The sequence below is a fragment of the Lycorma delicatula genome, chromosome 4 (genome assembly GCF_047948215.1).
Source record: "Lycorma delicatula isolate Av1 chromosome 4, ASM4794821v1, whole genome shotgun sequence".
In the NCBI taxonomy this organism is placed as follows: domain Eukaryota; kingdom Metazoa; phylum Arthropoda; class Insecta; order Hemiptera; family Fulgoridae; genus Lycorma; species Lycorma delicatula.
In genome coordinates, this window is record NC_134458.1 from 56,143,190 (window position 1) to 56,161,172 (window position 17,983).

General features: G+C 26.5%; 1 protein-coding gene across 1 annotated transcript in view; it reads right to left on the reverse strand.

Moving 5' to 3' along the window:
* Positions 1-290: 290 nt before the first annotated feature.
* Positions 291-17,983, reverse strand: part of Galphai (G protein alpha i subunit) — a 39,333-nt gene continuing 21,640 nt past the window's right edge. The window contains exon 6 of the mRNA XM_075362984.1: positions 291-1,007. Within this exon, the coding sequence (XP_075219099.1) occupies positions 952-1,007 (56 nt within the window). The 3' untranslated portion in view covers positions 291-951. The remainder of the gene's footprint in view (positions 1,008-17,983) is intronic.

Genomic DNA, 17,983 nt, shown 5'->3' on the forward strand with positions numbered 1-17,983 from the left:
GTAAATTTGATATACAATTATCATTATTTTAGTATTTTTAAACTTTTATTATGCAATAACAGAATTATTTCAATCATGACTGAGATGCAGGATCCTGTAAAAGTACTTTCATGAAAAATTAAGGTCAGACATGTCTTTATCTTAATATTCTGTACTAAACAGTTTATTTAATTGAATTAAAATATAACTTAACAATATAGAGGAATAATATGAAGATTAATTTTCAGTAATATATACAAATATAGATTTTTAATTTTTTTAAAATGATTTGTCCAAAAAAATGCTTTTTTATCATAGTATAAAAAATAAATAAAATAATTAAAAATGCACCACTTTACTCCTTAAATAAAAAAAAGAAGTTAGAGATTTTCTTAAATTAACACCAAGCACTCAACCGCATCATATTGAAATCTTCCTAGGAACTGATGACAAGTTAAATGTCTATGATATTTTATACTGCTATTATTCAAGCTCAGAGAGCTGGCTTGGGTTAATATAACATTACTAGCAAAGATTTTTTCAATGGTACTGTTAAAATAGTCCATGATTATCTCTCTCGGCAACTTCTTTCAAAATCCTAATTTTGTCCTCTTTGTTTCCATATTTCCTGTAATTATTCAGTTTATATTTATTTCTCTTATATAAAAAACAACATTAAAGTTATATAATATAAATTAAAAAAATTATTTCAATTGTTCCAAACAGATGATTGTTTACTATTTGATTGAAAAAAAAATCTTAAATTGGTATAAGAAGCTGGCAACCCAAATTTTTCACTTGACTTTCATCAGTAGCTTCTTTCAATAAAAACAAGGTTTCCCATCTCCAATAAGTCTATATGTCAACAATGTATGCCTGTAAAAACACCTCTGGTTTTTTTCCTTCTAACGACCTTCAATTACCTTTAATACCTATTTCTCTACTTCTCTACCAGACTACAGACTACCACTACTAACAGCAATAATCCATACCACAGACCTGTGCTGTATCCATTATACGATCCACATCTGAAAAAGAAATCAGAATTAGCAAACCACTACAGAGTTTGACAAAAAGATGAAGAAAAGACATTACTTATTATTGTAAAGCGTGTCAAGAGAAACCGTCACTTTGTGATACAAAATGCTTTGCTGAATACCACAATAGACTCCACAGAGAAAATTAAAATTGTAGCTTCATAAGGCATTAGCTTTTTACCTTTTTTGATGAATTACAAACTTTGAATGTTACTGTAAAAATTATTATTTATGTACTGAGCTATTTTATTTTTGGTTTAATTTACATCAATTTATTTATAGTTTTGTTTTATAATGTAAAACAATGGACCATACATTTTAAAATTGAAACATTTTACACATTTTGAGTACAGAACAGATGAACAGGCATCATTTATTTTAAAAAAGTCTTTTTTAAATGTGTTTATTTTTTATTTATCTTGTTTTACATACACACTAGCACTCTCTATTGTGGCTTCACTTGCAATTTGAATATGAATATAAAAATTAAGCTTATTTTATTTCTTGAATTACAAAAAAATGAATAATTATTTAAAAATACAAAGTATCTTAAAGCCTGTTCAATTTATAAAAACTATCAGTATATTGTAATTTCTTCAGAACAACAGTTTGGTCAGTACAGAACCCAAAACTTTGAGTGATCTGAAGAAAGCAGGTTTAAAAACAGCCGGACTCTATCTTATAAATAGCTGGTTGCACATCCTTCATACAAGTAAAAATGTGTATTTTGCCCATTTCTTGGTGTTACCTGACAAACACCAATAGGAGGTGACCCCATATTTTGTTTCTCATGCTTTTTTTTTGTTTTTTAGTCAAGTAACCAGAGGTAGGTGCAGCTAGTGGCATCACACATACAGTAACAGTGACAGTGGCTGTGTTGGTTGAGCCACTGTACCGCATACTTCTGCAACCCTTAAAATACCAATATTCAAAAAACCCAAAAAAGGTTTTTAGATAATTACCTAAAGAGTATTTACAAGCCCAAATCAAGTGAATATCTCATTTAATATAGTCTGAAATGGGGAAAATTTGCAATAATTGTTCAAATGTTTTAACTTTTTTCACCCCTTTCATGGTCAAATTTTGAAAAAACCTAAAAATTGGTTTTTAGATATATACATGAAGCTTACACAGACCAAAAATCAAGTTAATATCTTCATTTGTTACAAAGAAATTGAAAAAATAATAAAATTTAATATTACTCGATTTTAACCCTTTAAATTCCGAATTTCAAAAAATCCTTTCTTAGGATGTGCTGGTGTACGTGCATACTACACTTATGGTGTAATAAGATTTATGCAAATTTTCATCAATTTATCCTCAGAAGTTTTTGCTGGGCATCAATTATGAGTCAGTCAGGACATGTTATTTTATAGGTACAGATATATTTTTTACTTTAGTTTGTAGGCCTAAAAAAGTAATTACCAAATGGAAAGTGATCACATTATATACAATGTATGCGTTGTGTACATATTATGCATTTATTATAATACATATACAATATGTAACGCATTTACACATACAATAAGTGTGTACATAATATTTAATATTACAGATTTAGAAAAATTATATTTAATATTCAAATATACAATTTTATTTTATTTCATGTTATTATTATTTTTATTTTTTTATTTAGCATATTAATTATTATTCCTTAGTAAGTGAAGACAAATCTAGTATTAATAATTTTTTTTTTTCATTTTGCCTTGGTTATTAATTTTTAATAAAAATTATGATATAACACAAAGCTAAACTGTGGAAAAAGGGTAGTTCACCATGATGGGTAACGTGTTAAGGAATCACGTGTCTTTTGTAAGGTTGGGCGATACATTGAGTTGTGCAAGTTTTTTTATACACTTATGGACACATTTTCCCGCACCGCACTGAATGTGTTAAAATACTATCACAGATGTTATCTAAGAAATAAACTTGTATGAAATCATTCTTGCATATTTTGTCTGTAACTCAATCAATCTTGAAAAAAGTAAAAAAAATGAAAACAAAAATTTAAGGAAAATAATTTCTCTGAAACTTTTGTTTCAAGTTCTTTACCTGAAAATACATTCAGATTTGATCAACAATATCATGATGTCCGCACTGACATTTTGTACACCATTTATGTTAAATCTTACCTTCTACTTCAATTACAGTTGTTTGTTAACTGTGAGAGATGCTCTTAATCGATCATCTCCTAAATACATGATTTCTGAATTTTTTTATCAACAATTTCTTTCAAATGATTTCCTCCGATTTCCTTTATGGTCTCATTTCAAATTCTTCCAGCTTTTCCTTTTCCCTTTTGTAGAGTCAATGTTTCACACACATACAGAAATATACTTCACACAAAACACTTTAGAGACTAAATCCATCTCTTTCGATCTAATTCAATCTTATTAAAAATAGCTGTTTCTGACTTTCCATTAATGCTTCCTTAGCTATTTCTATCATGGTTTTAATCTAGTTTTCACTTCTGCAATCCCCTTCTTTAACATGATGATTCCTAGATACTTAAGTTATAATTTTATTTGTTCAAATCTCCTCTTTTCTACTTCCTATCTTATTGTTCCCTACCCTCATTAATTTAGTTTTCTTAACACTCATTTTTATACAATATTCTGTTATAAATGTCTACTAATTTTGAAATCATCAGTCCTGTATTTCATCTTCTATCACCAGATCATCTGCAAACCTTATATAATTTATCTTCCTTCTCTAATGATGACCTCTTTATCTTCTTATGGAGCATTTTATTATAACCTCAAAATATATATTAAACAAGGTCGAGAAAAGATAGTACCTTTGCCTTACTTTTTTTATTAAATTATTCTTTTTATAATGAATAATATATTCTTTTTTTATAAATAAGAAATCAAATGTTCTGGTAAAACTTCATCTGTCCCATATCTTATATCAAGTTTAGTAAATTAATTAGAGTAGGGATCTTTTATATCAAGCAGTTAGTAAAAATGAATGTTTATTATATTTACAAAATAATCTAGCCAACTTTACAAAAATTAATGAGAATCTACAACATTACTTTAGTATCTACACCTTTTGTTAATTCATGATTTCACAGTAACATATGACGGAAGGGTTTTAAAACAAATCTAAAATACAGAACTGTTAAAAAACTAATTTTTAAATAATCAAGTCGGCTTTGGTGAATATTCTTTTATTTTTAAAATTAGCACAAACACTCTCCTGATGTTAATCATATTAAAATTCAGGTTCTTAAACATAGCCAACTCTTGACGAATGTGTCTTTTTCATTCTTGTAAATCATCATTCCTGTGAAAATTAAGTATGTTATGTGAAAGAAGTTTTTAGAGAATTAAGTTCAAGGAAAATGTGCAACATTTAGAAGATATGCTGCACATTTTCCTTGAATTTAGAGAATATAATAAAAAAATAGCAATTAATTGAGTTACAAGACTGAATAAATTAAAATAATAATCATTAGACAAACTTCATGATAAATAAAAATCTCCCTTTAAAGTAAAATAAATTCTCTCCTTTGTATCTTTTAATTACAACTGAATAACTCAGAAAAAGTATACTTATTCTCGATTAAAAAATAAATGAGCCCTATTTTATTATTTTACTTTCAGACACAAATTACAAACAGTTGACTACATTTAATCACATTTATATGACAACACTTCTCTTTTTATTAATGTCTTTTATAAATACTGAAATGGATATATTAATTCAACCAGAATAAAATAATAGATACATATATACATCTATTATAATCTCATTAATAATTTTTCTCACTTAAAAAACAAATGATAAAATTAAAGATTTAATTTAAAAATAACAATATTAATAATTGACCTGAACTATTAACGCACATAACCACAATTAAAGTAACTTACAGAAATAAACAGCTGAAAAAGCTTAATTTCTTGCTGCATTAAACACAACACAATAAATTTCAGTACAACTGAATAAAAATAACCTCAAATCTAATTTTTCATCTTCAAACTGAAAGAAAAATATTTATGTAATTTTCTGGCAAATGTCATGAAAAACTTTATTTAAATATAATCAAAAAAATTGTTTTCTTAAATCAAAAAACTTATTTTATCAATAATTTTTATACAGAATTCATTCAAGCAGAGCAGATCAAGAAATATTTCAATTTCTGTTAAAAAAATATATCCAAACCTGTCTTTACCCACCCATTTCAATTCTTAGATTCTCCAACTAAATAAAACTGGTTTGCATTTCTGTTATCAACTGAGAACATAATGAGGAAAACTAATGAATTATTTTCTCCCTGAAATTCAAGGAATTTTTTGTATTGCGCAATACTTAGTTGCAACTGAAGTCAAAACAAAAATTTCAGATTCAGTTAAGTGTACTTTCAGAATACTGACCTATACTTGAATTTTATTCGTGATTGAATGACGAGATGGCAGTGGCTCTTTCTACGTAGCGCACGTTATATGACCAAATAAAAGTTATATGAACAATTAAAGACCTAGGTAAAGTGGGAGAGAACAAGATGAATGGCTAAAAATATCTCTTACAAAAATGATTAACTTTGTCATCAACTAAATTGTGAAACATCATTTAGACAGCAAAAAAATTCAAATTTAAATTTGATACTTGACACCAAATATGATATCCAGATATAGAGACACAGTCACTATCTAGAGAATACTAATGGCAGTGATTAACATGAGTGTATGCAAATACTCATTCTATTATTCCTTTCAGTGTTATGACAGTACTTGAAAACTGCTAGCAAACATTCTATATAGCCTTTAGGATCACCAGTACCTTCTTTATACTATGACCTCCATGGATAAAAATACCACTGCTAAAATCAATTTTTATGCTAGATGCAATTAATCTGAGATATGAAAGATAATAAAAAATTACATATTTTTAAAAACAGTTAAACATAAAATACCGTTTAGAGCAGGAGCATAATGCGCTCTCAAGAGTAAATTTCAATTTGTAAAAAAAAATTACAATTATCAAACAAATTACTAAATATCAACAAACAAATTAAATAATCAATGTTACAAATAACTTTCAAACATAAATAATTTTTATAGATTTAAGAAAAAAAGCCTGGACAGACGTAAAACAATTATACCAAGTAGTAAAAGGAAATATGAAAATAAAGAAACATCTATGAAAATAAAACTGAAAGAGCTGTCACTGCACGACTAATAAATGTATACAGAGTGTTCAGATAATGGCCACAGAGAACAGAATTGCCACATAAATCGCAGACATTTCTAGAGGCCGATAAAAACACTTTTTTAAAAAATTAAAGTACAGTGATCCCAGGTAGTCATGGTTTGATATATATATTTTTTTTTTTTTCAAGGTTATTTATGCAAACAAATGTAATCATTCAGTTAAGAAATGCTCAACGAAGCTTAGAGTTGCACGGTTTTCCAATTTACAGACCTGCTAACTGTGGTTTGCATGTTTTTCTAATTTACAGATCCACTACCAGTGGCCAGTACATTCCAAGATGTACCATAATTAATAAAAACTAGGAAAGTAGTGAATTCTAAATTTGATAAACATAATTTTTTTTTTCTCCACTTATGAATTATACATAAAAGTGAGAAAAAATCATATTACAATATCATTTATATATTCACTATTATAATTTTAGATTACAAAATTTAGTAAATATAAGTTGAAAACATCTTATGATTAGAGGTTTTCTTTCTTCAATGTAAACAATTATCCTCAAAGAAAGACCGGATGAATTGTAAGAAAATTACTTATTATGCTTGCAAATTGTCGAATTGCAAAATGTTGAGTGTACAATGGAATTCACAAATTTTCATTAGTGAAATATTTTATTTTACATTTTTGAATCACAAGTAAATTGCAAATAAGATGTTTCTACTCTTTTTATTTATTATAGTATGAGGTGTGAATAAATATAAAATTAAATCTGTAATATTGTAATGAGATAAAACTAGAATGATGTGAATAAATACAAAATTAAATCTGTAATATTGTAATAAGATAAAACTAACCGAATTAATTTTGTAGTACAAAAAATATTGAATCCATGTTTTAGGTTAAACAGTAAAAATACAAATTCATAATTTATGCCCTAACATGACGCAATATTGTCTTTCTGCCATTAAGTTGATAACCAATATTATCATTATTATTATCATCATCATATTCCTATTACTACCTTTCATTGAAAAATATTCAATTTTTTCTTTTTTATTTCCCACATTTTTAATGTTTTACATAATACATTCATTTAGCATTCAAATGTTCAAGAACCATATAAATTCTAAACAAAGGGATCTCCAATTACAAAAGGCCATAAAAATCATGTCAAATCACAATTAACTTCATAAAAATGAACATAATGTTAAAAACACAACCGCTGCTGTTTTTTTACATTAAAAATTAAACTATTCAACAATTTAAACTTGACAACAGTTGAATATTATTATGATTTTGAGGGAAATAAATGTATTCAAATAAGTCATTCACATATAGCAAAGATTCTACAAAACTAACCGCACTACATAATGCATTTCTATATACTTTTTTAAATGATTTTTTAAATTCTGAAACGGACTTGCTCCCATTTGACTACAGATACAACCAGTTTTAAATAAACAGAATTTTAACTAACTAAAATTAACTATTCAAATAGTTTAGTTAAGTATCATGCCACATAACACACATTTACAGTTTAATAAAAGTACTTTTAATATTTTTTAAAATATCAAAAAAAATGTTGACTACAATTCAATAAAAAAAATGTAACTGAGCCATTAAAAAGAAATATAGATTTTCATACATGCATTAATAAATATCACAATAGCTTACATAATAGGCCAATTTTTATTACAGACAGCATTAAATATAGCCTAATATTAAAAGATATGGCTAATTTATAAAAATATTCTTCATTTTTTCCAGCAGTCAACTGGACTCACTAGAGTAAAATACTATGAAAGATAACAGTTCTTTAAGTCAATAGATTTAGACCTATTTGAAATAAAAACAGTACTATTTTAATCTTAATATCAGACTAATACAACATTTTGATTTTATTTCTTTCTTCCTAAAATATGTATGTGCTACAATTAAATAAACAATAAACAATTTTTTTAGTAAAGACAAAAGATATTTTTTATCACAAGTTACAATATCACAGGTGGGTATGTTAATACCATATATGCAATATAAAAATCATTCCCTAGAATAAAATACATAATGCGTATAATAAATATAAGTACATTAATATAATGTGTATTAAATTATCAGAGAGTTTCTATTCCATAGAGAGCTTGCAATTTAAATAATACATACATTTGTCATTTTTAGATTAATTCACAAAACTGTTAGACATAATTATGACAATAAAATCTGATGAAAATTAATAGGTAAACAGTAATACAAATAATCAGAATAACTAAATTTTCTTTGAACATTAAAATTTGTCAAGATAACTAAATAATTCCCTTGCTATTCAATCCCTTAAGAACCTCTTGTTTCTAATGATTTAAATTAATTTTTATAATAAACAAATTTTAAGCGAAGGAAAGCCAATCAATTAACTTTATATGAAGTAAAGTCAAAAATTATCACAAATATTTTTGAAGTTTACTTTTTAAAATGACAATTATGCTTGCTTATACCTTAATCAGTAGCTGGCTTTGTCATTTTTTAATCATTTGCTAATTTTGTACTATTAAAAGTTTTAAATGCTTCCATTTGTTTGAAGGACCATTTTAAGATGAATCTAAATATAAAAAGTATTAAGTCATGATGCCGTTTATTGTTCTGAGCTCAAAAGGAATTTCTGGTGCTAAAATTTATTGCAGACTGTATATTCAATATAATATATTTTAACCCAGTTTGTTGTTTATAAGTGGACTGAAAAGTTTAAAAAATGCTGGACAAGCATTTAACATGAAGGAAGTGGACAACTAGCCACATCCACTTTTGTGAACATTTTGCAAGTTTTCAAGATTATGTTAGAGAAAATACAGATAATAACTACAAAAAGCCACTGTTAATATGGACAGTCCTAGAGCTATAAACAAAGTTGTTCAGAACAGACTCGGTTTTCATGAACACTGTGCCAGATAAACAATGCGGCTTACAAACCAGTAAAAATTTTAAGTATTAATCTGCCAATAATTACTGTTGTAATTATAAAATGTTTAGCCTGCTGGAACATGTACTAGTAAAAAAATACATGTCAAGGATGAGACCTACAACTTCTTTAATTCACTCATTTTATTAAAAAAAAAAGTAAAATAACTATTATTTCAATATCTGACATGTTAAATATAAACATTTTCAGATAAAGAATAGTGAATGAAGATATAATATAAAAGTTTACAAAAAATTACAAAAATAATTTTTTTTTTAGCAAGGCAATGATCGTGCTTCAATTCTTTGAATTAAGCACGATAATTCAAGTTGCTGAGGAATATCCAGTCACAGAAAAACTATAAGATTTGAAAGTAACATGGAAAAAGCTGTAATACATAGATATACATGAACGTGTTTGTTACAATAAAATGAAATGTTTTATGTATTACATAAAAAAATGTTCAGATTTACTTTGTACTGACTGTTTTGGAATGTAACTCCTGTTCTCCCTGTAAAATGTAGGTTTTATTGATCATGAGAAGCTATCATGTTATGTGAAAATAGCAAGGTATCAATATTAAAGAATCACCAATGCAATGGACATATTAAATAGAATACTTACGATCAAGTTTTAAGATAGAAAAAGTCATCTTGTGAATGTACAACTATCTCATTTTATTGTTTTTTTATCCTTTTTATAAACATGAACATGTAACTTGCATAAAAATACTTATTATGAAATTTACATGAGGTATTTTTTCACTAATATAGACCAGACGCTTATGTAACATGATATAATCCCATGCCACTTAATTTTTTTCAATTACAAAAACAAGAAGTAGGTTTTACAATTTATCAATAGATTTCTATATAACAGTTTTAAAGTTACATCTACAGGAAAACAAATTTTCAATAAATTCAGTTTAAAAAGACTGAGAAGGAATAAATGTGTAAATACTTGAGAAACATTTTAACATAATGCAAACCAGATACTAAATAACAAGCAATCAGATGCATTGTAAAAGAGAAAAATGTAAACAATTGTTTAACTCAATTTTGAACTCTTTAACATCAGGGTTTTATCTTTCATAAAACATCTAGTTAAGAAAAAGGAATTACACACTTTTCCATACTTTTATTGGTTAAGACACCGAAACAACCACTTCACACCAGGGCCGCCATAAACTGCTTACTAGTACCTAATAACTCCTTTTTATACAAAACAAATTATTTCATCTAAAGTACCAAACAGAAACATATGTAACTCTGGTATTAGCAGAATAAACCAGACCACATTAAAAATTTATAACTATAAAATGTTGTCACAATATTTAATTACTAAACAAAGTAAAACATCTAGTTATAAGATGAACATCTTGTCTGTACTATGAAACAAAACTAAAGTAATTTCAACAGAAATTTATTAGCTAAAAGAAATTATGTTAGATATTTTAACAAGCATTGTACCTTTTACTTAAAAACAAGATTATGTCAGAATGCAAGAAAAAGAAAATGTCATAGATGCTTTCACCATCCAACATCACACTCACTTAAATATTATCACATACATACTGCAGCGATCACTGTTCATTAATTCTTCCAAGTAATTAAAAACACTTTTGTCAGTAGCAGATAACTCTTAATAGTTTTTGCTCCTACAAGTAAGAGAGAAAAATACTAAATTCTATATGTGCTATCCATGTGTAAGGTTAATATTAGCAAATTAAAATTTTATGTTTCAACTGTTAAGAAAATAGTTTAAAGATATTTTTTTTTAATGCTCAACCTTAAGCGTAACCGATATGTGACGGCAATCAAAGTATGAAGAAATACAACACAGTGAATAAGTAATTGAACCAGATGCACGTGTGAGATAGAGGCAGTGCTATCTGATGACAGATTGTCCATGACATGTTCTTCAGCAACTGACATAACCTATAAAAGATGTTTACATAGTACAGCAAACGATTTAACAACACTAATTTTATTTCATCATTTGAAACTAAAAAAAATCACTAATAATTTCCACACAGGCAACTTAATACTATAACTGAGGTCACAGATTTTTTAGCAAGCATAATAATACACCTGATTCTATACTAGTAAATGCTTCCAATCAAAATTCTATTAAGTTACCTTCAATACTGAAATCTTTTGTTAATTTTATATTGATTTTAACAAATATGAATCTCATACACAAACCAATCAAATGCTTTGTTTTTGTACTATGGTTAGATTGTTTATGATTTTTGACTTAATGTGGATAATGAATTTCAAGTTGTTTGCATTTCTTTTTTTCATGAAGAATTGAAAAATTACTTTATTTAACTCTTATAGTCAAGAGTGATATAAAAATCTGAAAATTATTAGATATACAAATATTGACACACACTAAATTGACAAAAGATCACTAACAAATCGATATACAAGAATAATGGAAATACTGATAAACTAACACATTTACAAACAATGTTACATCAACATACAGCATCAACACTAACTGTTTAATTGCAAATACTTCATATAAGTGAGAATATCCACAATGTTGTATGTTGTTTGTAGTAAGATTTACACAATCGGAATTACCAATCAGTATACCACACTACTCAACTATGTAACTTTATGCTCAATACTAAAGTTACAATTGTAGTTTTGGTAGCCACACTGAAATTACATCATGAGTTATGTTAAATAACATCAAAATATATACTGATGTTTAATACATATCATTTTAAACAAAAAGCTTCCTATAAACAGAAACACAGTGTTGTTATTTTAATACAGGCAATGAATATTAATGACTAAAAGAAAATTATTTTTTTCTTCACAGAGGATAATCTCACTACAGGGAATGAAAATATACAGAAGAGTTGCTACAACCGAAAGAGTAGACCAACAATATGCTTTCAGCAACTTACACTGAATTCATATTCAAAGACAATAAACAATGCTTTTAATAACTAAATATTCAAAATATAATTTTTGTGCATATTTAAAGTTGAACTAGTTACAATACAAAGAAAACACTACAAAAGAACTGAATTACATGATCCAAGCTTTTATTATTATTCCCATTAATAACACAATTGTACCCTATTCATGGTAATAAACTGCTAAAACAATTATTTATCCAATTTTAATTAATAATAAAGGCACAAAATATATATACAGTTAGTAATTAATGCTAAATTATACTACTAATGCTGAAAAAGCATAGCTATTAATTGGCATTCTTTGAGTAATGCTAAGATTCTACTGTTTGAGCACTGTAAAAGATTTAATTTTAAAAATTCTGAAATCTCACAATTAATAATTTCTAAAACCTTAACACCGATTAATATGTGACTTTCTTAAATTAGATTAATGATTACAATAATACATTTTTAAATTATATAAAGAATAAAAGGCACAATATAATATGACAAACATACATATTACATAATAAACATACCTCAATATATATTACTATGAAAAAAGAATCATCTAAATTAAAGAAATTTAACTATCTAATGGGTCAATCCAAGTCAAACTATCTGATAGTCAGACCTTAAAGGTTTCTGTAACTAAAATAATTTCTTAATCCTAATTTTAAGCTATTTATCAAACATTTATGAATAAAAAGTGTGGATTGACAAAAATTTCCCAGATTTATATATAATGAACAATACTTAATATGAACAAATGAATTATACAGACTAAAATAAAACAGATTTGCACAACTACAAAATAATAAAAGCAAGTATAGTGCACACAAAAAATACCAGATTCATGTTATTAATAAAAAAATAATACAGATTCATATACAATGTTTTTAAGTTGCATACTTCAGGTGATATGGACTTCTCCAAGATATATGTAATTTTAAATATAATGAAAATCTGAAATTTAATTAGGTCACTCTGTTACCTAATTAAAATATATATATCTCTGGTAGATATATATATACCATCGGAGGCTAAACAGAAAAAAGAAAAAGATATATATACCATAAATATATAACCATAATATATATACCAAATTATTTATGGTAATACATACCATAAATATATTAAATATATATCTCTGGTAGATTAAAATATAATTTATAATATCATTGTTTTTGTAAAGGTTATTCTCTTTTGACTTCAAGGCATTACTTTTATTATCAAGACTTGAAGAACGGAAATAATCTGGAGCTGTTTGGAACGGTATTTCAAATAGTTTATTTATCATTTTGATAGATGTTAACATTTTGATAAAATTATGTATTACTTAATTTGTCATTTACAAATTTGCCGACTTTCTTTATTATTATACCATTATGACAACAATAGTGAAAATAAAAAAAAAGGTTTATAAATAATTTGTAGTGCATATTATAAATTATGTGCAGTTGTTTTTTCACAATAATTTGCAATTTATCTGACTGGCCAAGAAAATTTCCTCAAAATCAAAAGGAAAATCCTAAGGAGAAATTACAGTCCTAAAAAGCAGAAGGGTACACACTAAAATCAAACAAGAAAATTTATAAAAACCAAGATTTGGAAACTGCAATTAGAAAAAGATTAAATATTAATCCACATAATCCAAATGAATCCAAAAAGACTAAACAAATTTTCAAAAAACTTTAGAACTAAAAAGCCAAACAGGGTTTGGCTTTCATAGAGCAGATGAAAAATGCATTTTAAAACCTGAGAATAAAAGAAGAGGATCGATTGAATAGAATATTTAGAAAAATAATCTATAATGCTACTCCTGTCCAGGTTTGAATCCTGGTTATTAAGGCATGGCATTTTTCATATGCTACAAAATTCTACTTCCATATCCCATGCACAAGTTTTAAGCTTATGTAGCGATAACGTCAAGCAAAAGCTTCTTGTGGATGAAGGAAGAAAGAGCACTAAAACGGGCAGAAGGAATATGGAAAAAAGAAAAGAAATGATATTGGTGCCTAGTAAGTAGGCTACCTACAAAAAAAAAAGGGTAGGTTTTGCTTGTCTGAAAACAAGATTTCATTTTAGAGATAGATTACTGAAAGCTAGAGGGTGTCACAAAACAGATTTGTTTCTAGTTTCTAGAAGTGTAAAATATAAAATTAGGTTACTATAGAAATTAGCAGGCAACCACATTGATTCATGTCATGCAAATACCATCAATTCACCATTTATTCATACTCACAACTACAGACTTAATGTAATTACAGTTGAAAGAAAAGGCACTACCATTTCACCATGAGGTGTCATTTTAACATAATGTAAAATATACATTTTTTACATTTCATATACATTGGCAAACCGACTGTTCTATCCTGACAACTTTAAAAATGAAAGATAAAAAAAATTTGTGTTTTATAATAATTCAAAAAAGATTAATGATACATAATACTGAATGAGCAATAAACAGAACCTGCACATTAACACAACACAAACCAAAATCCATATAAATATAGTATCCCTAACTTTACCATAATGTAATATAATATATATAGGGAACACATTGAGCAACATGTAAATATGAGCACAAAATCTCCATTATATAAATAAAAATGTTCTCACAGTTTCACAATCAATACTCACTTCCAAAAACCAACAAAGAACAAAAAACTGTCAATTTTACAAATATTAAATAAATTTTCATACAAAAAAACAAATTTTTTTTCATGTCTTCTTCCACTGAGAAAAAAATAGCTAAATTATATATTACTAAATTTTATATATATAAACATAGCTAAAGGATAAACTATAGTACAGCTTGGTACATTATGAACCAAATATAATAAAAACTTGATAATTTGTCATGATCAGAACACTTAGCAACTTCTAAAAAAAAAAATAATTATCAAAAATCTGGGAATAAAAAACTGAAATTAATCACTAAGTAATTAAGTGACTTTAATAATAAAAGGAAACAGAATGCCTAATAATTACTATGTTATGCAAAGAATATAAGTTTTTCATAAAATGTACATAATACAATCTTATAATTTATCAGCTAGAGCCAAAATATCAAATACAAAATCATCTCTTTCATGATTCTTCTACACAATTGCTGTGGTTTGTGAATAGTCAACGGAATAACACGACACTGTCTAATCAAGTAATGGGTATTATAAAATCCTAATGCTTCCATGCTGCCATTGTATTTTATCTACTTTAATTCTAGAGAACGAAGATAAAGTTTATTTCACAGGATAGGAAGTGAACAATATTAAAAATAATACTGAACAATACAATTTCATACATATCAGAATTTAAAAATTAATTCTCATTCTTCCAGAATGAGAGTAGTAATTACCATATGAATTCTTTAAATTTCGAATTGATATTCAATTTTTGAATTATGAATTCTTTAAATTCAGACATGACAATGTTAGGCAATTAATGCTACCATTTTATTAATTTTTAAAGAAATTAATCTGGTATGAGCTAAAATTTAAAATTAATGAGTCCCTTTGCTTAAGTTGCATTAAAAATAAATCTTATGGAGATATTTTGGAATGTATTGTTAAAGACAGACATAAATATGTAATTCATAGCTATTACTTCATCACACAACTTGTAACAGATTGAAAAATTTGTTGTGCTTAATGCAATGATTAAGACGTCATCTGTAATGTTTAATGCTATGAATTGTCATATACAATGCCTCCTAATCCTTTCCTAAAAGGGCACCATATTATCAAAGATGACTAATTAACAAGTGACAATTATTTAATTTGTACAGTATTGCCTAAATCAAGAGTGAATAAATAATTTAAGTTCTACTATTTAAAATTGTGCACAGATCATTTTAAAAAATGGCAATCACTTGTGAGCTTAAAAATTGGAATGATGCTGTAAAACTCTTATACCTAAACAAGCTGTCGAAGAATGATATAATCTATTAGACAAGAATAAATATAAGCACTTTAGGATCAATCTGAACTACGCTTAACATTCAGCTAGCTGCCCAAGGCAGTCAGAAATTTAAAAATTGAATTCAAAACAAACAGATCTGAATGGGAGATTTTTTAATAAACGATCCTCTTACACATTATAATGAGGAAATTCAAATTACAGATTTACTAAAGAAATATTTTTAACACTGCCATTTGACCTAAATATCTTCTCACTTAATGATCTCCCCAAAGGAAGAATTTTACATGTATCCATGACAGCTAATCTCATTAACTGAAGTAAAAATAATTATTACAGTACAATAAAAATTATACAACAAATATCCTACTAAAATTAAGAAGTACAAAAATATATTAAAATATACAATATAATATTACAAAATTAACCTTAATAATAAAAAATACAAGCCTTACAAATGATCATAATTTCAACATAATGAGCATATTACTTTAAGTAACATATAAATACTAATTTAAGCTATGAGTAAATTATTACACCATATGTAAATATATGCTGCACCATATCTTAAATATAAATTAACTGCCTTCTACTGACAATGAATACATTTTTAATAATAACAATCTCAGAAAAATGTCATATTTTTATTTAAAGAACCTGTTAACGTACAAAAACCAAATTGAAATTAAACTTTTTTTTATGATAAAACACATCTATGAGAAATTTAACACTTTATTGAACACACAATGGTGAATAAATGTATATTAAAAAAGGTTTTTCAGAGAATTGCACAAAGAGTCATCCGATAACTTTACTTACATCAACTTAAAAATAAATGATGATGCCTATTCATAACTGTAATTAGAAATAATAGCATTCACATAAGTTAAAGACTGCAGCTGAATTGAAGTCCCTTACCAAAAAAAATTATATATTACATATTGCAGTATTCAATAAGAAAATATAGTGCGAACGATGAAAATAAAGCTTGCTTGCATGAGGCAGACAGTTGCTGGGCAGCGCATTATATTACTCTTTTCTTATAACATAAGCCTCATTCAGAAACCAACTGTTCTGCAACATGGTATATTTAATTATTTTCATAAATAGCAAAAATTCTTTCCACAATTAAAATTTATCATTTTATACTTGTACTAATAGATTATTTTTACACTGCTTCCATCAAGTCATAAAATGAATCACTACTTTATATGAATAAAGGTTATCAGAATATTTCATTTCACTTATATTAATATGCACTTGTTATAATGGGTATTAGTAGTACTATTGATGATGTTTATTACTGTTGATGTTCAGAGTAATAAACATCATCATTAAATAATAGGCCCACACCCTAAAAATAATAATAATTTATTAATAGTTTAGTCATTTTACACACATTCACAGAATAGTTAAGTAATCTTTTTCTCATTGTTGATTAACATTCAACACTAATGTTTTAATTTCATTTTCAATAAACTGATTTAGTTCAATTCTTGGCACGTCCTGGTACGAATTATAGAGTTGTTTCCTTCTGTAATGTGTGGCGTGCTAGGTAATGTTTTGTGTGTATTAATGAATTAGTATGTTTGTGTTTTCTGTTAGAGAATTTTTTTGCAACAATAAAAATTAAATTCATAGTTAAGAATAAAGAGCTCTGTAGTCAAGCTAGTGAAATAGTTAATAATATATATGATTTTATAAAGAAAGCAACTATAAAGTTAGGAAAATTAGAAGATGACAAACATTTAATATGCATTCAAAAATTTTGAAGAAACAACCGCTGCAGCTTGTGAGATTTTAAGATCACAAGTTCAAAAACTATGAAAATAAAAGCAGGATCTTCTTAAATCTAGATTACAGTCTTGTTCATTCAGCACACCAAAAAATATAAACAAACCAGTTAGTGGGTTAGACAATTTTGATCAAGGTGTTGTAAGAACAGTTAACGAGTTTCATGCAAAACATAATGAACTGCATAGATTAAATAAATTATGTGAAGAACTTCAAAAGAATATTCTA